Source organism: Podarcis raffonei, chromosome 17 (genome assembly GCF_027172205.1).
Source record: "Podarcis raffonei isolate rPodRaf1 chromosome 17, rPodRaf1.pri, whole genome shotgun sequence".
In the NCBI taxonomy this organism is placed as follows: Eukaryota; Metazoa; Chordata; class Lepidosauria; order Squamata; family Lacertidae; genus Podarcis; species Podarcis raffonei.
In genome coordinates this window covers 33,840,500-33,863,808 of record NC_070618.1, presented here as the reverse complement: position 1 = coordinate 33,863,808, position 23,309 = coordinate 33,840,500, and the positions used below count along the sequence as shown (strand labels likewise).

The 23,309-nt window shown below is 47.9% G+C and overlaps 2 protein-coding genes across 2 annotated transcripts; one reads left to right on the top strand and one right to left on the bottom strand.

Annotated features, from left to right (window-relative positions):
• Window positions 1–1,323: 1,323 nt before the first annotated feature.
• On the bottom strand, window positions 1,324–18,879 carry TUBB4A (tubulin beta 4A class IVa). Its single transcript, XM_053370614.1, has 4 exons — window positions 18,720–18,879; window positions 7,816–7,924; window positions 6,009–6,119; window positions 1,324–3,116 (listed from the first exon to the last, which is right to left on the bottom strand). The coding sequence occupies exons 1-4, from the start codon at window positions 18,774–18,776 to the stop codon at window positions 2,059–2,061; spliced, it is 1,335 nt and encodes a 444-aa protein (XP_053226589.1). The 5' UTR covers window positions 18,777–18,879; the 3' UTR covers window positions 1,324–2,058.
• On the top strand, window positions 4,998–5,553 carry LOC128404745 (60S ribosomal protein L21-like). The gene has a single exon (XM_053370615.1). The coding sequence runs from the start codon at window positions 5,034–5,036 to the stop codon at window positions 5,511–5,513; it is 480 nt and encodes a 159-aa protein (XP_053226590.1). The 5' UTR covers window positions 4,998–5,033; the 3' UTR covers window positions 5,514–5,553.
• Window positions 18,880–23,309: the final 4,430 nt, after the last annotated feature.

Below are 23,309 nucleotides of genomic sequence, written 5' to 3'. Positions count from 1 at the left end.
CTTTATAAATGAAGGCCAAACTCTGCACCCCCCTGCTAATTTCCCCCTTGCACTGCCACAGAAATGCAACAGGATACAAACTGCTCTGGACATCTCGATCAGTTATTGGCGGTGTTCTTCCAATGAGCAACCCAACTAAGTAGCAATTGATGCAGAGTAAGGATCTTATTGTCTGTGTAATCATCAACTAGGAGCTCCCAACGAATTACTCATATTGGACAGGTAGTGAAAACAAGGAAGGAGAGCCTGTTCTTCTAACTGAACCTGTAGCCCCTGAACCTGTTTGCCCCACACCCTGAGAGTTTCCTCACCCTTCTTTTGCTGTAGGCTACTCCAACCCCCATATCCACATGCGTGTGAAATGGAACCACCCCAAAACCAGGTCATACTCCTATTGGTTCTTAGCAGTGGTGGCACAAAATGGAGCTCATCAGTTCTGTGGATTTCCATCAAAAGGGCTTGAGGGGAAATTATTTTTTCATTCTTTATACACTGCCATTCATTTGAAGGTCTTGGGGAGGTTCACAAGAAAAAAAATACAGGGTAAAAGGACAAAACAAATAGTTAAAACAAAGCCAGAAACAAAACAATGCCCTCCACTCCCAGAAACACATTTAAAAAGCCGTAAGAACAGACACAGGCAAACTCAGCCCTCCAGATGTTTTGGGACTACAACTCCCATCATCCCTAACCACTGGTCCTGTTAGCTAGGGATGATGGGAGTTGTAGTCCCAAAACACCTGGAGGGCTGAGTTTGCCTATGCCTGCCGTAGAATATAAATTAGCCTGGTTGAAGAGGAACATTTTTTGCCTGGCGCCTGAAGGTGTACAATGAAAGCAGCAGACAAACCTCCCTGGGGAGAGCATTCCACAAACAGGGAGCCACTGCAGAAAAGACCCTACATCATGCTGCTACTCTCCAAACTTCTTGTGGAGGCGGCACATGAAGAAGGGTCTCCGATGATGAATAGAGTCCAAGTCAGTTTATATGGGGAAGAGGCAGTCCTGAGCTTGGAAAGAGGTGCTTGTGTGGCAGGGGGAGATACTTAATGCTTGACTAGGTGATCCTTAGGGTCTCTTCCAACTTCACAGTTCTATGACCTTCTGAGATTTCTGCATCCAAAGTGTTCCAGGTTTTTGCAAGCACACAAATGAAGGCCGCTTCCAAGCCACAAGGCTGAAACCAACCAGGCATAATAGTTGGAACTGCACCAACCTCTCCCATTTCTCTTTTCTTGCACATGACTCTGTATTGCTGACTGGATGGTCCTAGGAGTGGGGAAGCCCCCCAACAGTACCTGTTCAATGATTCACATTAGCCCGTTATCGTTATTCAGTAGTTTATTATGGAGACATAACTGCTTTGACAGCAAACACTCAAAAGGGGGACTACATTTCACCCTAAAGGACAGAGCCCCACCCCCCTCAAACCAACCCCCCCTGAGTTCCATTCATCTTTTCTTTAAGCCCAGCATGGATGGAAAAAAAAACAATGCGAGTTACGAGTTAGTGCATACTCATCTCCGAAAACAAAAAAACTCACATGACCACAGAACACTAAGGACAGACATTGCAGCAGGAAAGGTGCCTTGGAGGGTGGGCAGAGAGGAAAGAAAGGATGTGGGGGTCAGCTGAGAAAATATAGTGCTTTATAGCTAGACATATTACCCACTTACTGCCATTCCCAAACACGACTCTGAAGCCTCTACCCCGTCACCAATTCTGCAGCCATCACTCCTTTTAAATATTTGCAATGGGTAGGTGGGAAGGACTTAAATTCACAACTCTTTTAATTGCTTTAGGTTGGGCTGGAGCAGGGATGGGGAAACGGCGGCCCGCCAGACATTGCTGGACACACAACTCCCATCGACCCTAGCCGGCTTGGCCAATGGTCAGGAAAGATGGGAGGTGAAGTCCAACAGCAGCTGGAAGGCTGCTGGCTCCCCAGCCCTGGCCTAGAACGCTCAAGTCTATGCCAGCGCAAGCAGTATGGTCCATTGGTTCAGAAGACTGGTGGGAAGAAGGAGGAGTCATGGGGGAAGGAGAAGGAGGAGATCTTCATGCTACTTCTTCTTCTGCCTCCTCTTCAAACTCCCCTTCTTCAGCAGTAGCATCTTGGTACTGCTGGTACTCGGAGACCAGGTCGTTCATGTTGCTCTCGGCCTCTGTGAACTCCATCTCATCCATGCCCTCGCCTGTGTACCAGTGGAGGAAAGCCTTGCGGCGGAACATGGCTGTGAACTGCTCGGAGATGCGCTTGAAGAGCTCTTGGATGGCCGTGCTGTTGCCGATGAAGGTGGCGGCCATCTTGAGGCCACGGGGCGGGATGTCGCAAACCGCCGTCTTGACATTGTTGGGGATCCATTCCACAAAGTAGCTGCTGTTCTTATTCTGGACGTTCAGCATCTGCTCGTCCACCTCCTTCATGGACATCCTGCCGCGGAAGACGGCTGCGACCGTTAGGTAGCGGCCGTGGCGTGGGTCACAGGCTGCCATCATGTTCTTTGCGTCAAACATCTGCTGCGTGAGCTCGGGCACGGTCAAAGCCCGGTACTGCTGGCTGCCGCGGCTGGTCAGGGGGGCGAAACCGGGCATGAAGAAGTGGAGGCGAGGGAAGGGCACCATGTTGACGGCCAACTTGCGGAGGTCTGCGTTGAGCTGGCCGGGGAAACGGAGGCAGGTGGTCACGCCACTCATGGTGGCGGACACCAAGTGGTTGAGGTCTCCGTAAGTCGGAGTGGTGAGCTTTAGGGTACGGAAGCAGATGTCATACAGAGCCTCATTGTCAATGCAATAGGTCTCGTCTGTGTTCTCCACCAACTGGTGGACTGAGAGAGTGGCGTTGTAAGGCTCCACCACTGTGTCCGAAACCTTGGGTGATGGCACCACGCTGAAGGTGTTCATGATACGATCAGGGTATTCCTCGCGGATCTTGCTGATCAGGAGGGTCCCCATCCCTGATCCGGTGCCCCCGCCTAGCGAGTGGGTGAGCTGGAACCCCTGGAGACAGTCACAGCTCTCGGCTTCCTTCCTGACCACATCTAGGACAGAGTCCACCAGCTCAGCGCCTTCCGTGTAGTGGCCTTTGGCCCAGTTATTCCCAGCACCACTTTGACCTGAGCAGCAAGGAGAAAGTCGGGAGTGGGGGGTTAAAGGTCATCACCTCGTTACTGGCCTCTTCTGAACAATATGGTCTCTTTTAAGAAGGCAAACCATTCGACTCTTATTACTAAACTGAGAGAGAGACCTGGTCTGAATAGAGATATTGGATTCATGTCTCATTACACATGCTAAAGCTATTTTAGTCATCTGCATACTATCCCTTGCTTTTTCCTGTAGGACTAACTGCAGTCATTATCAGTCGTCAACAGGTTTACCATACCCATTGAGCCAATCACCCATCTCCTACTACCCTTCTTAGAAATAACCCACCCCACCTTCCCACTATATATAAGGGTCTGGTGACTTCTGTTTCAGTGTATCTGAAGAAGTGTGCATGCACACAAAAGCTCATACCCAGAACAAACATAGTTGGTCTCTGAGGTGCTACTGGACATTCATTCATTCATTTATTTTGACTGCATCAGACCAACACGGCTACCTACCTGTATTCATTGAACTCTTCTTTTACATTGCCCCCTGAATAGTGACCCAAAGAGGTGCCCCTATTCATGGGGAACAAAAACACTTCAGAACTGACCTCTCACTCCCACTATTTCAGCTTGGCCCAAAGCTTACAGACCACTCCTGTCACCTTTGGGTGACATACCTGAAGCCTCAATGTAAGGTAGTATCAGGTAACTTAACAGTTGCAATCCTTATCATGTCTACTAAGATAGTCCTACTGAAGTCAATGCAGCTTACTCCCAGGTAAGTGGAGTTAGGATTGCAGTCTAAAGCATCAAAGCCATCCTTTCCAAGCTCCCAGGGACCACTAATAACTGTTGTGTAAGTACATTACGTAACAGTTTGTGCATACAGATCCAGTTTTGATGAGAAATCTCCACCATAATTTAAGTAGCGGGTTCCTAGCCCTTATGTTTTGGAGAACTGCAGGCAGCTTACGTAAAACATTCCTGTACTTGGGGTGCGGTGTTTTCGTGCCCTGCATGACTAACTGCTCCTTCATGGCTTCCTATCATTTGCTTTTGCTAAGAATAATTATCTCTTGCAAAAAGTAAGAACCTTAAAAAAACAAAAACTCTGCTGCTTTAGAATTCTATTTACAGAACTAGGACCTAAGCCAAATAAGAGTTTGTGCACAAAACATTGATCTCCTTATTCTCCACAAGCATTTTTTTTTAACTGCAAAGAACCTTTCCCTCGAATAATCCTCATGCCCAAATGTTGCTATTTCAACCTCCCTTACCCCACTGATTTACATTATATCTGACCATCTGTACATCGCAGGAGCTGGTAGGTGTAATAAAAGCTGAGTTTCTGCATTACAGAACACTGTTGCTATTCCCCAGTTCCCCAACCCTTCCCCCCCCCCAAGCTCCATTCTGGAACATTCCTCCTCCTCCCCACAATGCAAACCAGGTCAAACTTCCAAGTTTTACATGTGTCAAGTAAGGAGGGAGCAGCTTCCGTCAGCACACTCAGAACATACATGCCTGTGCTTGTGCAACAAAAAGTAGTACAGAGATAGCCAAAAGCGGTTGCTAGCTCATTCTGGCTCTTTCCTCCAGGCCTCCCTCCCTCCCTCTCTCTCTCACACACAATGGGGGCAATTTAATTAAGAATTGCTTTTGCATAATGCATGCTACATCAAGCAACTGCAGTTTTTAACTTGGGACATAGCAAATAAGGTTATTCCTGCTAGCAGAAGGCACCCTGGGCATGAGCAGTTCCCCCAAAGGTTGAATTGGTGCCACTTTGGGCTTTTTCATTTGGTGCTAGGTATCGTGACATGAAACTAATTCATGTGTATCCCCACCCCACCCTCCTAGAAGGGAGGTCACACGATGGATCTCAAGATGGTCCCCTTGGGCCTTTTGGCCTCGGACGCCATCTTACAGTAAACCGTCAAGATGACCAGCACCAAGGAGAAGAGGCGGACACGTTACATGTTCTCAAGACCCTTTCGCAAACATGGTGTGGTCCCTCTCGCTACCTACATGCGCATCTATAAGAAGGGTGATATTGTTGACATAAAGGGCATGGGCACAATTCAGAAAGGCATGCCCCACAAATGTTACCGTGGCAAGACAGGAAGGGTATATGACATTACCCAGCATGCTGTGGGCATTATTGTGAACAAGAAAGTTAAGGGCAAGATTCTGGCCAAGAGAATTAATGTGCGAATTGAGCATATTAAGCACTCAAAGAGCAGAGACAGCTTCTTGCAGCGTGTGAAAGAAAATGAAAGAAAGAAAATAGAAGAAAAGGAAAAGGGAATTTGGTTTGAACTAAAACGCCAGCCTGCTCCTCCAAGAGAAGCCCGCTTTGTGAGACACAATGGCAAGGAGCCAGAGCTGCTAGAACCAGTTCCATATGAGTTTATGGCATAGTGTATGTGAACAAAATAAAATACCATGTTGAGGGCTGGGGGGGGGGGGGAGATGGTCCTTTGGGTGACTCTTGAATGTCAAGGTTGAACAGAGATTTGAACCTGGATCGCCCAAGCCCAACATTATTTTCTGCTTCCTCACCCAGCTACTGACAATTGTTTCTCCACTCCCACCATGTCCATTGGAAGACACGAAGCTGCCACAACACTGGACCTTCTAGATCTGAATTTTCTTCAGGATTTCAGGCAGAAGTCTAAGTCTACCTGGAAATGCCAGGGACTTTCTAAATGCCAAGCAGACACTCTGCCGTGGAGCTACAGCCCCGTTTGCCTATGTGGGCAGTAGATCACAGTTCAAGTGCCTCAGGTTTGAGCTCCTGTGATGAATTACAGTTCTCTCTCTCTCTCTCTCCACCCACCCCCCAACATCCTTTAGCTTGACTGGGCAACATTTGCAACTGCAGCTCAGCGATGCTCCTCTGCAATAGTTCCTTACCAAAGACAAAGTTATCAGGCCTGAATATCTGCCCAAAAGGGCCGGACCTGACCGAGTCCATGGTGCCAGGTTCCAGGTCGACCAAGACAGCTCTGGGCACGTACTTGCCACCTGAATGGAGAGAAGGAAAAAAGCTTTTAGAAGTGTTTAAGAATCCGCCCTCCCAACAGATATACTAGCATTTAATCTGACCAGCTCATGTTGAGCAAACCACCCAGTTCAAAAGATGGGAGCACACTAGTGGGCTGGCTGGGACTGGCAGGGGTTGAAGTCTAGCAATATCTCCCCGTGGTATGTGGTACCTAACAAGGCTCCCGATGTCTACTCCAAGAGCTCACAGCGACAGCTCCTTGGGCAGCTTACAGGGCCTAGGTAGCTTCACTTCAGTAGCAGACCTGCCTCTAGGTCTTAACCATCCTCTGGGTTCTCCAACAAAGAGAAGAAATACCGCATTTTTCGCTCCATAAGACGCACCAGACCACAAGATGCACCTAGTTTTTGGAGAAGGAAAACAAGAAAAAAAATATTCTGAATCTCAGAAGCCAGAACAGCAAGAGGGATCGCTGCGCAGTGAAAGCAGCAATCCCTCTTGCTGTTCTGGCTTCTGGGATAGCTGCGCAGCCTGCATTCGCTCCATAAGGCGCACACACATTTCCCCATACTTTTTAGGAGGGAAAAAGTGTGTCTTATAGAGCAAAAAATACGGTACTTTTGAGACACTTCTGCAGGGAGGGTTGCCACCACCATCATCATCCCACAAAAACCGCTAGGTCCCTTCCACAGAGATTTTGCAGCAATTCCAGAAACAGTTGGCGACAGCTGCCACAGGCTCTTATTCCCACTCATTCCTCATCACAGTCCCATGCCAGGGACTGATCCCATGGAGAAAGCCAGGAGCCTGTTCTGAGAGCCGGCAGAGCCCATTTGCTGATGACACCAGACTTCCTGATTCAGTTCAGTCTAGGCACCTTCCATCTCAGTCCCCACCCTCAAGTCTATAATGATCCACACTTGGGATACATAGGGATACAGATCTGAGAGAGAGCTGCATCAACTGAATTTTAGTAAAGGCAAAAAGGTAAAAGACCCCTGGATGGTTAAGTCCAGTCAAGCTTGACTATGGGGTTGTGGTGCTCATCTCGCTTCTCAGGTCGAGGGAGCTGACGTTCGTCCACAGACAGCTTTCCGGGCCATGTGGCCAGCATGACTAAACCGCTTCTGGCGCAACGGGACACCGTGATGGAAGCCAGAGTGCATGGAAATGCTGTTTACCTTCCCGCCACAGCGGTACCTATTTATCTACTTGCACTGGTGTGCTTTTGCTAAGTTAGCAGAAGCTGGGACAGAGCAACGGGAGCTCACCCCGTTGCGGGGATTCAAACTGTCGACTATAGCCTAGTCACAAACTGAACACAACCATATATATATAAGGCCCGTATAAGTAGGGTACAGCACCACAGAGATGCCGCTCTGAACACTGCACTTCTGCTCTTAAAATAGCAAATGTTAGCCAGGAATTGGGAAAGTCAGGACTGTCACTTTCTATGACAGAATGGGGAACCTGTGACTCTCCTGCAGTTGTGTGATTACAACTCCCACCCTGGGCTGTGCTGTCTGGGGCCAAGAAGACCTGGAATGCAGCAACATCTGGAAGGTCACAATTTCCCCATCCCTGATCTGTGAAAGAGGGAGTGCAGAGAAAGTAGCTGATCATACAGAGGAGCTTGGGCAGCACGGAGGAGCGTGGAAAGAGACAAGGAAAGAATTCTGAACTGTGAAATGGAACAGCAGTGCTGCAGGAACAAACCTGAGGCCTCATTGTAGTAGACATTGATCCTCTCCAGCTGCAAGTCACTGTCTCCGTGGTAAGTGCCGGTGGGATCTATGCCGTGCTCATCACTGATGACTTCCCAGAACTGTAGAAGGTGAAAAAAGGAAAGAAAAGAGGGATACAACATTAAGAGGAGTCATCTGACCAAACCCTTCTGAAAACCAGGTCTAGCCTGGCCTCTTGTGAGGTGGAGTAGCAAGTGGCAGATTTCAGGTGGCCTTTAAGACACTTCTGTGCCTTTTAGTTCTCATTCATTTCAGTGGGAACTGAGTGGGTTTCTTCCCAGTGCATCGGGCCCCTGTGCTAACACGGGGAGGAACATTTGGGTTTTACCACCTTGCGCACTGGAACAGAGAAGGGGGACCTGTGGCCTGCCAGAGGTTGCTGGGCTTTATCTCCCATCAGCCCCAGCCAGCAGGGCCAAAGAGTGGGGGCCGAGGGAAGCTGAGATACAACAGTATTTTGAAGGCACAGATTTCCCTTCCCTGCAGCAGTTAAGCAGCTCCAGTCACACAAATGCCTCCCCTCATCAGTCTCACAGGCAGGCTATCATTGCAAGGGGATGAATTTCGTCCCAGCTGTAGTTAGCTGCCAGTAGTATCCATTGCAAGAGAGCAGTGAACTCAGATACCTCTGAGGAGGGTAGGCCAGGTATCAGCATCACCCCCTACTTCAGATCATTTCACCAGTTGGCGTGTATTGGATTTGCTACCCATTATCTCAAGCAGCAGCCAGTCGAGTGTATTGGTTGCTCTTCATTCAACAAGCCCTGACCTCCAAAGGAACTTGGGCAACAGAAGACATTCAGCTTTAGGGAGAAGCAAACTGACAAAGCGATTCAGCACACGGTGGTTTCCAAACGTTCTACTCTCTTTTTTATTTATATTTTTTAACATATCATTTTTCAAATAATTAAACATACTTTTACATCTTATACAATATTTTTGGACTTCCATTAATCACATCTGAAAATTTTCCAATCTAATCACTTAATATACCTTTCTTACTTTCACTATTACCTTTAAATCTCATAACTAATCTCTCTTCTTTCTCTATTTTGCAATATTTCGTATATTTTTCCTTACAAAACTTCTTGTAGTCCTTCTAAAGTAATTTGTTGATTACAGTTGCTCTTCAAATAGTCCATATATTTTTTCCAATCTTCTGCAAACCTCTGGTCCTGCAGGTTTCAAATCCTTCCTGTCATTTTATCTAGTTCTGCGTAGTCCATTAATTTTGTCTGGCATTCTACATTCTACTCTCAAGGAATGCTTTCTACATAAGCTTGTCTGTCAGAGACCACTTTGCAAAGAACAAGAAGGTTTGGGGAGAGGTTCTAGAAGGCGCACCCTTGGATTCTGCTTGCCCCGTGGTTCAAATGTCTGCTCAGACACTCACTGGGTGACCCTGAGCCAGTCACCATTTCTCAGCCTATCCCACTCCTTCAGAGGGATTTTGCAAGGGAAACATGGTGGCTGGAGATGGCAGTGAGGAACTAGGTATGTTCAATTCAGGGTGGTGGTTGGGCCTAGCAGGCCAGACTTGTGGCGTCACATGGGATCCCAAGCACACACCCGAACACTTCCCCAAAGCCTGAATAATAATAATAATAATAATAATAATAATAATAATAATAATAATAATTATTATTTATACCCTGCCCATCTGGCTGAGTTTCCCCAGCCACTCTGGGCGGCTCCCAATCAGTGTTAAAAACAGTACAGCGTTACATATTAAAAACTTCCCTGAACAGGGCTGCCTTAAGATGTCTTCTGAATGTCAGGTAATTATTTATCTCTTTGACATCTGATGGGAGGGCGTTCCACAGGGCGGGCGCCACTACCGAGAAGGCCCTCTGTCTGGTTCCCTGTAGCCTCACTTCTCGCAATGAGGGAACCGCCAGAAGGCCCTCGGCGCTGGATCTCAGTGTCCGGGCTGAACGATGGGGGTGGAGACGCACACTCCAGTTAGAGAGGAAAAGGTGCAGCTTTTCTTAAAGGAAGCACATCTTGAAGAGGACAACAGCAAGGAACAGGCAGATTTCACAGGCTTCCATCCAATAATTAACTTTGCTGCCTGCCACCACTTCCAAACCAGCTTTCCTAGCCACTCCTGTGTCACCTGGTCATGCAGGGAGGTGTATGATATAGCCCTTGTGAGATTGCAGCACTACTAGAATGGGAAGGCGTTCCTTTGAAGGGCCCCCAACAAAGTATCTTTGCATGTAGAAGTCTAGTACGCCAAGAAGGATGCTTCTAGAATTGTTTGTCTCCTTCACAAGTTAGGCTTCCACCTGCAAGAGACTCTTGATATGGAAACACTTCCAAACAACCACCCATATGTATTTTGAAAATGATACAGCCTGACTATAGAGAGGGACCAAAGCACAGCATGCAGAAGGTGCCGGGTTCAATTCCTGGCACCTCCCAGCATATAGCTGGGTGGGAGCACTGTCTAAAACACTGGAGAACTATAGTCCGTCAGTGTTGCTGATGGTCTGACAAAGTATGAGGCTGCTTCCTGTTCCCCTGTATACCACATTCTTCCCTGAGTGTTTGGACCGAATGTTCGGAGCATCAGAGCTGCCTATAAGTGCATCTACTTGAGAGAGAGACCTGAGGCCGTACGACTATTATTAGCACAGCAATGGAAATGTGTCCCAGCTAAAGAACATTGACAAGTTAAATTAATGGAATATGCTGAAATGGCAAAATTCACAATGAAACTAAGAGGAAGAGACGATAACAAATTTAAGGAAGATTGAGTTTATTGCATATATTCAAAAGCAATGTACTCAGGTTAATACATTGGCAGGGTTTTAATAGTACTTGTAATTTAACTCTGAATGGATAATAAGTAATATAATGGTTTATAACATTACAATGGACATGCAGTACGTTAATAAACAATGAAACTAAGGAAGGGACTAGGGGGAAGTTAATTTGTTTTGTTTTGATACTGTTACTGTCTTATTTTTGGAAAATTAAGAAAATGTTATAAAAGAGACCTGAGCATGGGAGAGCGGCCACCAATAATGTCGTGAGTGTGTGTTTTGTTTTTCCCATTAGGCAGACACATTGTATTGCTAAGTAACACGTACAATGAACTATAGCAACAGAGTAACATAACACACAACACACACAGTCTCATGTTATATTTTAGATACATGACTTGACTACAGAAACCACACTCGTGATTTAACACTGCAACTAAGGAAGCAACTCCATTGTGGAAACTCAACAAGTTGTCATTTGAACTGAGGGGTCAGGTCACCACCATCTGGTACCAAGGCAGCCGCTTCAAAAAGCCCATTCATTGTGCCAGGAGAACCCACCCAGGTTTGCAAGTCAGCTGTGAGCCCCCAAGGAGCCAGTTGGAAAAGGGGTTGCACGTGTTGGCTCCATGCACTTCCTGCCCAGCATGAGCTTCAGCTTGCAAGATTTTTGTGGTTGCGAATAGGTGCAACCTGTTAGTGCCCGTAACATTTTAAGTCAGTTGCATGGCAGGGATGTAGAACCAATGGCCCTCAAGTTTTGGATCACAATTCCCATCAGTCAACTGCTAGGGACAACCTCTGGCGACCCACAGGTCCCCATTCCCCAGTCTTAGGAGAAAGTGAGAAACCATTACTATTGCACTGAACCCTTTTAAGAAATAACATCACAGCCAGGGCCGGATTTAGATTGGATGAGGCCCTAAGCTACTGAAGGTAATGGGGCCCTTTATATGTCCAGCTGTCCTTTGTAAACAACAAATTGTCGCTGTTTTTTGTGTTGAGTACAGTGGTACCTCTGGTTGTGGATGGGATCCATTCTGGAGCTCCGGTCGGATCCAGAAGTTTTCGCAACCGAAGGTACTTGTTCTGTGCATGCGCGTGGCACGGTAGACCGCTTCTGTGCATGCGCAGCGAAACCCGGAAAAATACTTCTGGGTTTGCCACATGCGTATTCCGAAGGACACGTAACCAGAGGTACGCGTAAGTAGAGGTACCACTGTATATGCTATATGGCGATTTATGGACCTAATAGGTATCTAAAGCCATTTGCACATGTTGCCATGCAACCAGTCCATGCAGAATGTAGGCACCCTATATATAGAAATGAGCAAACCAGTGATATTTTAGGGAGCAGGCTAGCAGGCAGGACCCATTACTTACATAGTAGGAGCCAACACAACACAAAACACTGTTGCTGTATGTAGGTTTTTATCTTATATTTTGGGAATGAACATCCAGGGTTTCCCCCCCCTTTAAATATTTTGGGGGCCCCCAAGAGAGTGGGGCCCTAAGCTATAGCTTGTTTAGCTTATACATAAAGCTGGCACTGGTGGCAGACCACTGCACTACAAAACCTGGTTGTTTTTCAAAGGATATCCTCACTGCCGAGCCCATGGAAGACCTGGCTAGGAGTCTTCAATGCAGCGATCATAATAATGAACTGTTTTACAGGCTTGCCCACAACACACATGGTGTTAAGGAACAGGGCATCCTTCCACAGCTCTCTACTTTTCCTTTTAGAAATTAAACATTGCCCCTGCCCTCCCTTGACATCAGTTTGTGCACAAAAAACATTTCAAACTTCCACAAGTTTCAAAGCAAGATGGGTTGACATCCTGACAACTTGCAGCAGAGAAATACTGCAGTGACCTTCTCTAGCTCGGCTTGATGCTGTGCTAGGATTCCTTGATGCTGGCTGCACTACAGCCAACAAGTGTGGGGGAAATCCCAGGAGAATAACCTCTGCTAAGAAACTATGGATCCTGTCTCCAAATCCTAACTGGAATGGGCAAAGTATGGAATGGTGAGTGGGAAATACTAACTAGGCAAGGAAAATACCTGTCCACTGCTGCAGGAGCTGGGTAAGAAAACACTTGTATGGTTTGAAATAGTGGAATTATGTATACTAGGTGCCCAGACGTTTGATACTGGGAATACAACCCAAACTCAGATATTCTGCTTTAATGGGGGAAGGCAGGTAAATCCAAGATATACAGGATTTAGGAGGATTCCTAGCTGCCCTTCAGCAGTGGCACCCACCCTGTGAGGGTCACAGCATACACCTGATAAGAAGACAGTCGACAAGGAGGCAAATGCGGGGGGTGGCCGGGGGGGGGAGAGCAGGTAAAAGGTCAGGCAAGAATTCACACCTAAGGCCACCTTTTTGTGGCATGTTCCCAGGCAACCGGTTCTCTGATAGGCTCTAGCTACCAGAGCAGCCAGATTTAATCAGAGGAAAAAGTGGTTCAGAAGTCAACAGGGATGGAGCGAATACTCTATGCCACTCTTCAAGTCTGCTACTCATGTCCATCCAAATATTTCGGCACCAAAGGTTGAAAACTAATGATGAGGCACAAGCTCTAATGAAATGAATGGGAGCTGTGCAAGAGCACTGCTGGTTCATTTCAAAAGAGTTCCTGCAGCAGACATTCCCCACTGAGGCAGTGCTTTTTGATGGCGTCCTCTTACTAAGCCACTAACTATGTAGAGAAATCAACTGATGTACCAGCCCTAGGAAATCCACTGTTAAACTTGACATCTCAGTTCTGCTTTGGAAACAGACTCGAAGCTTTGGGATCTCTATTCACTATTTTCCTCCCCCCTTCTATCCCCCCAGATTTTTGGCTTGGCTTATTTGTGGTTGCCATCAGCACCTCCCTTCCTTGAGTCCTGTGGCACACAGAGACCTTGGGAAATGAAGAGGTGTTCAGCGTCAGGATTTCACAGAAGCTGCAAGCAGAGCCTTGCTGCATCCACCTTCTGCAAAAGCCCAGTGGAAAGAGAAAGAAGCTACCCTCCTTTCTTTCCCGCAAATTCTCTTGGGCCTCCTGTGAAAGGGCAAAGGGTGGCAGCTGTCAGCAAGCAATCTGTAGAAACCAGGTTACCAAAGGTGCAGAGCTTTCGTGTTCATGCACGCTTCTTCAGATACCTAAATTTTGGCACACTTCTTCAGATACCGAAAGCTCATACCAATAACTAACTTAGTTCGTCTCTAGGGTGCTACTGGAAGGAATTTTTTTTAATTTTGTTTCAACTACGGCAGACCAACACGGCTACCTATCTGTAACTAGATCTGTGCACCAAACCCCCTTAGTTCCCATCTGAAATATTGGGGCTGAAATGCAGACCTACCATACACAGTTGCTGCAACAACAATTACAAGGAACGTGCTCTTTACACCCTGATACACCTCCCCCTTCTCAAGAGCTTGGGACAGAACCCCCTGGGCTCACACTTGCTCCCCAAAATCTGTCCCACTGCATGTTTGCCCTTCCCTTAGGCAGCAAAACCTGCTCTGGGAATAAGCTGTCATCACCTAAGTCTGAGAGGCTTAAAAGAGTAGATCTCCCCGGCGGAGCAGCGTACAAATAGGGAGCCCACTGCCTGAAATCATATCATACCCCCTCCCTCCTCCTCCTTGCAGACAGAGCACTGTGCACAGCTCTAAAATGGAGTCGCTCTGTCAGTCTTTGCTTCCCTCACACTGCTGCAGGAACCGCAGCACTGTGAGTGGCAGATTCTATTTATACCCAATGCCTGTAAAAGCCTGAGGGTGGGGGAGAGCTTGAAGGAGAGTCCACAAGGGTGGACACAGACGTTGGTGCACTCTTTAACGCCACCTCTCTCTGTGCAAACACACATACACCACCCAAGAAAGCAGCCGGACCAGCAGGGAGAGGCAAGCGCTGCAGTCATAAATCCAGCGAGGAGAGCGAGGAGGCTTCTAGCCCAAGAGGTTGGTGTGCTGACAGCAAAGATGGCTGACAGGCTTCGACAGGCTGCAGGAAAAGGCTGGAGCTTCACAGGCTCCAGTGACGTGTTCAAGGAGAACACACCCATTTTCCAGCACCCTGCCTGCACTCACAACGTCCCTTGAAACTTTGCTACCATAAACGAGGGCCATGCCTTTCCCAGATTAGTGCTGGAACGCTTGGCTTTCCATTCTGCACTTGGTCCCCCAAACAAACAGCCAGTTCTAGCTTGCAGCTTCTTCTCCATGTGGCCGTGCCTTAAAATGAAGAGGGGCCTTCCATCTCGAGCATGCAGCCACCTCCCATTTTGCATGCTTCAGGCCAAGCCCATTTTTTTTAAAAAAAAGTTACCACCCAATGGGAAGAGGTGAGCACACAAGACTTCTCCCAAGGAGCCTTCTGCTGGAGCAGCATGCCCCTGCACATTGAAAACCAGCCTGGGAGCACAGCTGCTGCCTTTGTTCTGCAGGAGGTACGTTATGTGGGGAGAGAGCAAGCCAGATCTCATTACCATAAAGGGTGAGGCTACTATTTAAGCCAGCTTGGCTCTGTGCAGAATCGCTCCTGAATGCCCTATGAGCACAGTGTGTGTGTGTGTATATATAGAGGGGTAGGGAGACACATCAATGCAACTGCTGCTACAGTTGCATTGAGCCTAGAGGTCAAGATGAATCTGCTGTCCCAAGAATGCATCAATTCTACATGGGCACATGTTTGCGTTCATCCCAGCATGCTGAGCAGATAAGTCTTTGAGCTCTGGGTTATTAATGCCTTCAGATCCTCACCAGGTCCAGCCACGAAAACCAGACAGATGTTTAAGGCAGGGAGGGAGAGAAGCTGATTTTTTTCTGTGTGTCAGGAGAGCTACAGCATAATCTTCAAAGGGCATTGCAGTAAAACAGCTGCCAGCCTAGTTCAGCAGCCATTCTTAGTGAGAAAAGTCACCAGGACTTGGGATAGCCATCTTGATGAGAGGCCTGGGCACATGGCCTGAATAGCAATTGCCCTGGCACGATCTTCCCCTGGAGGGCTAACAAGTGAAGAAACTCTGGATGAGTCAAAGATTGATCCTTCCCTTGCCAATCTCTCAAATGGAAGAAAAGTGAGCTTTGCAATGGTGACTCAGGTCTGACTCTCATTTAAGTTATAAACTGGTGTCTGGGCCATACCATTTCTGATTGAAGGTGGGGGTGTGCCTGACGGAAAGCTTCTCCTTGTAGAAGACAAGGCCAGAGCCCTTCTCCTCAATTTTTAGCTTGCTGTGTGGAGAACTACTTTGCATGAAGAAGCTTTCAGTTATTTAAGCTTCTGCCTGCCACCCACCTGTTTTCTTTAAAAAAATATTTTTTATTAAATATTTCTTAATTTACAAAAATACGTGCATTGTCTCTTTTTTCAAGTTGCGTTTTCTACAGATCAGCTTCATTTGTTGTGAGACACTGTTGCATACAGTGTTAGGTTAGGAAGAAAAGGGGGAAGAGGGGGGGCAATTCTTCTACTTAGTGTTATGTGTGGGGTTTTGTGTCAGCGTCACCTGTGTGGGTTCTCTTACTATTCACTTGTGGCATTTCTTTGGCAGTGAGAGAGGCTGCGGGTGACCTAGGGTGTAGTTGGTTGTCTTTGGTTGGCTGTAGTGAGATTTGTTTTGGTGTGTGAGTGGGGTATGTGCGTGTGTGCTTTAGTTAGACCTCAGTGTATCTTAATTAAGTCTACAAGGAAAGCTGGTTTAGCAGCAAGGACTCTCCCTCCTATGTATTTCCCTCATAAAGCAAATAAAAGCTTTGTAGAAAGGGAACTATCAGCAGCTCTCCCAGGTGAGAACCTGAAGGCTCATCCACCTCTCCACAAATAAGTAACTCTTGCTTTTGATGGCAACCTTTGTGTTACCACTAACAAGGGTGGAGCCCTTCTGAGGGTCAGGGTGGAAAGGTGTGTTTCATTTCTAACCTACTTCCTCTCTCCATCTGAGAAAGGTGGGGAGGAATCATTTTCTGAGGGTTTGGTAAGCCTGCAGTTTGCGGGTGCAGGTTAACAGTATCAATTCAGAGGGGTTGAAGGTAATTTGCAGTTGCGACAGACATCGTCCAATGCTAAATGATGGGACTAGTTGGCCAACTGCGTTCCTTTCAACCAAGTTCGGGCCAAGACACGAGGGATGGTTAATTCCAATATACTTCTTCTGGAATAAAATCCTAAGGGTTATTAATGAACTGTTTAAAGTGAAGCTTTCAATAGACTTTGATTTCATGACAATGGGTATACTTAGGGAAACGGCTATAGAGAAAGGGGACCAGTTTACTTTCAAAGGTATGATATTAGCGGGAAAGGCAACGATAGTTTTAGGTTGGAAAGAGAGAGGAAAATGGACAGTAGAGGCATGGAATAGTTATTTGTTTGAACTAATTCAGTCGGACATTGTCGCAGTAACGTCACAGGAAACAACGTGGAAGGTCAAGTCCACCACGATAAGGAACAGATGGAACTCCTATCTTCAATGGATAGAAACTACTGGAACAAAAGACATTCGGTGGAAACTAAAGAGGCTATGCCTGTGGCTGAGGATAATTGTTTGAACCCTTCCAATGGATATGGGGGGGGGGGAAAGGGAGGGGAAAGAAAAATTGTACGGGAAATTTAAAAATCGGAAGGAGATAATATAATGTATGTAAAAATCCCAAAATAATAATTAAAAAATAAATAAATTCCAATAGACTTCTGGCCATAATGGAGGCTGTCATGACACAGTTCAAAAAACATCTTTCCTCAAGCATCATGGGAACTGACCTAAGTAAACAACCAAACAGAACAGGCAATTTTAGGTGTGCTAATTTAGCCCAATAAGCGTACCCAAAGGGTGCCCATGATACACTGCATAGAAACCTGGTGCTACCCAGATGTTGTTTGACTACAACCACCATAGTCTCTGACCATTGGCCTGGCTGGCCATGACTGATGGAGGTGAAGAGTCCAGCAACATCCAGAGGGCCATAGGTTTCCCCATCCCTGGAGACGCTGTTGGGGGAGGACAGAATGCCTTCTGTTTGATTCTGCTTTGCACCAGGCAGAGTTCTGACACAGTTCTCATTCCCCTGTTGCTGCACAGCATCCGCACCGCAGTGTGCTTGGCACATGTTGATTCTGCTGCATTCTCACGCAGCATTATACAGCATGTTCGGGTTCCGTCTGCATCCATGTTAGGGAGGGAGAATCTTGTGTCACGCGTTCCTTTGGGAAACGTCTCCAGGCTTCCCAGTGCTGTCCCACTAAACTGGGCGAAGCCAAAAGGTCGCCTTGACCACCATTTGGAGGAAAGGCGGGAGATCGATGAAGCGATCAAATCAAAAAGACACATCTCTTCAACGGCTGGGTGGCAGCAGGGCAGCTCGGCCAAGCCTCGCCCTCCCTCGAGACCTAACCAGACTGCGCCAAAATCTCACGGAGGAGGGAAGGGGGTGTCTAGCCTTCCACCAGCGACGGGGAGCCCCGCCTGAGAATCCGTCTGCGGCGCAGGAGAGGAAGGGGGCGAAGATCCCGGAGGAGATCGCCCCCCTCCAGATGCCTTCGTAAGCGGCTACGGGCGGAAGCCATGTTGGCGGCCGCAATGCAGAGATCCACAACCCCCCTCCCACACGCGGGAAAACAAGGCGCGCAAAGGCAGCGCCAGACGCGCGAATCGGGGATCGGTTGGGCGCAACCGAGGCAGCCGCTCTCCGTGGCGCACGGAGCCAAGCGCTTCGTCATCGTTCCCGCGTCCCCACCCTGCGCTCCAGGCACGATCCGGCAAGGAGCCGCCACCGGGAAGCCGCCAAGCTATAATTCCCCACCGGGGTCGGGGTAGGGGGCAGCGAAAACTGGAGGACCCCCCTCCAGATCTAAGTCTTCCTTTCCCCCACCCCACCGCATGGCGCGCGCCAGGCCGCCCAGGAAAAAGGCGCCGAGATCGTGGAAGAGGAGACCAGCCGATGCGCCTCCGCCCAGCTGGGAAGGGGGCGAAGGGTCCGAGCGCCCTTTTCGGGGGGTCCGTCCGCCCGCCCCGAGAGCCAGGAGGCCCCATGGCCGTGGGGGGGGGGCAATCGGAACCTGGCCCAAGTCCCCCCACCCCGGGTCCCCGTGCCCCTGCCCCGTGCCCTAACCTTGGCCCCGATCTGGTTGCCGCACTGGCCGGCCTGCAGGTGCACGATCTCCCTCATGGTCTTGTGGCGGTGGCTGGACGCTGCGCAGGGACTCCGATCCTCGTCTCGCCGCTCCTTCGCGCTTCTCTGCCTCTGGCCGCTGCGCTCGCGCGCCTTAAATGGGGCCCGGCGGGGAAGGGAAGGGCAGGCGCCCGTCACTGCGCATGGGCCGAAGCTGCCCGACGACGCAGCCTCCGCCACTGCCGATCCTCCCCGCCTCCCTCGCCTGTCAGCCCGCCCGGCTGCGGCCGCGTTACCAAGACGCCCGAGCGGTTGGCCTCTTCTGTGTCCTGGCCTGGTGCGTCCTGTAATTCTACTCAATGTTGATCCAGAGCAGAACTCCAATGTATAGTTAGCAGGGCAAAAACTTAAACACGTTGCGGGATCCCCCAAAAATAGACCAGAGGCAATTGTATTTCATCCAGCAGAGTTTTCCTGCTACTGAAGTCAAATGAGCATAATGGTCACAAATCCAATACATTCAGGTTTGGCACTGTCCATAAGAAATCCAGTTGCTGCAGACTTAACTTAAACTTACAACAACTTATAATAAGACCAAGCTTTAACACTTGGCATGCTGTCTACAGAACATCACACAGAAGGAAAGAGAGACAGAAAGAAAGTGAATCCCAGGCTCCTTCTGGCCTCTTAATTACAGCCTTAAAAGGTAAAGGTAAAGGTACCCCTGCCCGTACGGGCCAGTCGTGTCCGACTCTGGGGTTGCGTGCTCATCTCACTTAAGAGGCCGGGAGCCAGCGCTGTCCACAGACACTTCCGGGTCACGTGGCCAGCGTGACGAAGCTGCTCTGGCGAGCCAGCACCAGCGCAGTGCACGGAAACGCCGTTACCTTCCCGCTATAAAGCGGTACCTATTTATCTACTTGCACTTAGGGGTGCTTTCAAACTGCTAGGTGGGCAGGAGCTGGGACCGAACAACGGGAGCTCACCCTGTCGCAGGGATTCGAACCACCGACTATACGATCGGCAAGTCCTAGGCACTGAGGTTTTACCCACAGCGCCACCCACGTCCCTTAGTAAATGAATAAATGCTCAAGTAAAGAAATAACTTAGCATATGAAGTTGAATGTTTATAAATATATCAAAACCATGAGAGAGAACTTACTGAAGAAGCCCGAGACTCTTCATAGGCAAAACAGGTGACAGATGCCGGCACCTTGTCTAACTCGTGTGCGTGACATCACCGACTCTTCGTTTGATCAAACTTATCCTCGTTGTTATCTAACCCTTGAGCGCAACATTGCCGACACTTCGTTTGATCAAACTTACTTTTGTTGATATCTACAGGAGCCTGGCTAAAGGAACTTTAAAGACTGAATCTTCCTTTTGGACACAATTTGAATGAGTTTTCTGTTTGTGGCTTCTGTAGTAGATCTTGTACTTAGCTCTCTCCATTTTTTGATTATTAATATAAGATTTAGAACATAGAATGGTTTGGTAGCGTTTTGTGTGCCGCTTATGTGCTGCTTACTTTATACTGGTCTGCTATTATTACAGTCAGCATGACCTTGACAGAAGAGGTAACAGGACCAGTTTAAGCCAGCTGTACTTACTCAGCTTCTCTGAAGGAATAACCCAAACATCATGAACCTTCTGCTTGTTTCTTTCACACAGAGAAACTTCCAGAACCCTCTTGAATTAATTAGAATAGGAAAGATCTCTACACATCAGATCAATACTTTCTGCACTGAGAAATGCAAACTGACATGGTGTTGGGGCACTGGGGGGGGGCTAGGGGAGCAGGAAAAGCACCCCTGCTTGAGCTCAGAGGCGCTGCGATGCCAACTGCTGTTCCCTATGATATTTGAGGATGCACGGCATGAGCAGGATGCTGCCAAGATGCTGGACTTTGCCCACCTGCGTTGGCCGTTCAAGAGGAAAAGACTTGTAATGGCAGTGACAACCTAGGCCGTGTTCCTGAACCGTGTTCTCCAGTGGAGAAAACGCACGCCTGTGGCTTGGGGGTCTGCAATGGATGCTTAAAAATACACCAAGTTATTCAGGGAAAGATAACAAATCCCCAAACGGAGTATAATACTTATTCAAATAGAGTCATCCTCACCTGCTTTGGGGTATAGAGCCAATACAGTGGCACCTTGGTTGTCAAACATAAACTGTTCCGGGAGTCCGTTTGACTCCCAGAACTGTTCGAAAACCAAGGTGCGGCTTCTGATTGGATGCAGAAGCTTCCTGCACTCAATCAGAAGCTGTGTTGGACATTTGGCTTCCAAAAAACGTTTGCAAACCGGAACTCTTACTCGGGAGCCGATTTGTTCGATTCTTGACAACCAAGGTTGCATTGAGGAAAATATTTTTTTTCCCCAGAGCAAGGAGTTCCCCAACATTCTGTTTTTATACTTTTTGCAGTAGGAAATAATCCAGCACTGGATTTAGACACAGGGTGTGCATTAGTGAAGAGGCACTTTAAAAAGAATAATAAGAATTCTTCATTAGAATTCTGTGATTCTTTTTTTAATAGTTTTTATTTCATTTTAATACACCACATACAAAAAGAAAATATGAAGATACACAGATATCCATCACCTAACAACTAAGAAAGAAAGAAGAAAAATAAAAAACAACAACAACACCAATACATTGAATATTGCTCACAATATATTTAACATAAAAATGACTTTTTCCTACGTACCTGACTTCCCATCTACTACTTACTTCTATTTCTAATCTGTTATTCAGTGCCATATTATAGCATATTTTGGCTTTAATGTTATTTATTCTATCCTAGGTTTTCCATCAGATTTAAAACTCCTACTGAAGTTATTCAAATGCTGCTACAGACTTCAAACTGCCATTGCTATTTTTCAAATAAATTTTAAAGGCTTCCCATTTTTGTGGTAAATACTTCCTTTGATTTATTTTTTTATTCTTTCTGATAACTGGTCTAATTCTGCATATTCGGTCATTAGAATTCTGTGATTCTATGGTGCTGGAAGGAACCTTAGCGGTCATCTAGTCCACCCTCATTCTCAAGGCAGCGTCTTGCAAATGCAGAATGGAACCACAGCATCCCTTGCAGATAAGCCTACAAGCCTCCGCTTAAACCCCGCCCCCCAAAAGAGAGCCCATCACCACCACCTCCAGAGGCAGGCTGCTCTATATAGTCTAAGAGTGCTTACAGGCAAGAGGTCCTCCTAATGTTCAGGCAAATTCTGCTTCCCTGGAATGCTTGGAGCCTCGGAAGTCAGGGTGTGTGTGTACAGCAGCAGGGGGAGCCTTTTTCAGCTCAAGGGCACATTCCAGGGCCGGTCCACCCAGGAGGCAAGGTGAAGCAGCCGCCTCAGGTGGCAGAATCCACAGGGGCAGCAGATCTAGCCTTCAAGCATACCCACTGCTGCTGTGGACCTTTACAGGGTCACCTTGGCAAGTAGGAGGTCTCCCACCCTTGCTCCTGATACAGAGCTTCAATCACCCTTTCTTGCCTGTTGGGGAGAGGCAGTTGTCATTTGCCTCAGGTGCTAAAATGTCTTGGACTCACCCTGACACATTCCCTTGCAGTGGGCATGTCTGAGGGTGTGGCCCGAAGCAAAAGTGGGAGGGGCAATGTGCGCTAAGTCTTACGTTTGCGCAATGTGCAGCATTCCAGCCGTGCAGTGGTCAGAGATTACTACACATAGACTTAAGGAACTGAGATGTGTTGTCACTCCAGATTAGTGGCTTTGGGGTTGTGGTCCCCCGCACCCTCTGGACACCGTACTTTTCGCTCCATAAGATGCACCTGACCATAAGATGCACCTAGTTTTTAGAGGGGGAATGCAAGAAAAAAAAATTCTTTAAAGGGAGCGCTGAGCAGAGCCTGTATGCATCTCAGGCTCTGATTAGCGCTCCCTTTAAAGAGCCGTGTGGAGTGTGTGTGTGGCGCTTGCAACCTTTTCCCCAAGGAGGGAGAAGGGCAGCTTGTCACTGACGGGCTGCCCTTCTCCCTCTTCGGGGAAAAGCCCCCAAGAGCCACACACATGCTGTGCACGGCTCTTTAAAGGGAGCGCTGAGCAGAGCCTCCCACCTGCATTCGCTTCATAAGACACACGCACATTTCCCCTTACTTTTTAGGAGGGAAAAAGTGCATCTTATGGAGCGAAAAATACGGTATCTGCAGAGCTTCCTATTAACTTGTTGCCATGTCTGCCCAAGCTGGATGAACAGATTGGTATTGTGTGACTACATGGGACGCCATTCTGAGGGTATTAATTACCAGGACGCCAGAGTATCTATTATCCCTCATTATCCTATTATATGCTGGCATCCATTGAAAGCTTGGAAGCTGCACCAGGGGAGGGGAGACCCAGAGAGGCAGATTCCATTCAAAGCATGGAGCAGGTGGGTTTTCTATCAACTATGCTTGCAAATGCTCGCAAGAGCCTGTGAATCAGGCCCTTTTGCCTGGCCCATGCCAGGCAAACAGCCTTTAAACAGAGAGCAATTTTAAGGCTACTACCCTGCGCACATTTCTCTAGGAGTAAGCCATACTGAATGTAGTGAAACTTGACTAAAGCATCCCTGACAGGTGGCCATCGA

What these genes read in the sequence shown, in the direction of transcription:
- LOC128404745 (XM_053370615.1), top strand. Translation starts at nt 5,034, where the DNA reads ATGACCAGCACCAAGGAGAAGAGGCGGACACGTTACATGTTCTCAAGA.
- TUBB4A (XM_053370614.1), bottom strand. Translation starts at nt 18,776, where the DNA reads ATGAGGGAGATCGTGCACCTGCAGGCCGGCCAGTGCGGCAACCAGATC. An exon ending in CTACTACAATGAGGCCTCAG is followed by an intron (nt 6,120 to 7,815) that starts GTTTGTTCCTGC and finishes CTCTCCATTCAG; the next exon opens with GTGGCAAGTACGTGCCCAGA. An exon ending in GCCTGATAACTTTGTCTTTG is followed by an intron (nt 3,117 to 6,008) that starts GTAAGGAACTAT and finishes CTTGCTGCTCAG; the next exon opens with GTCAAAGTGGTGCTGGGAAT.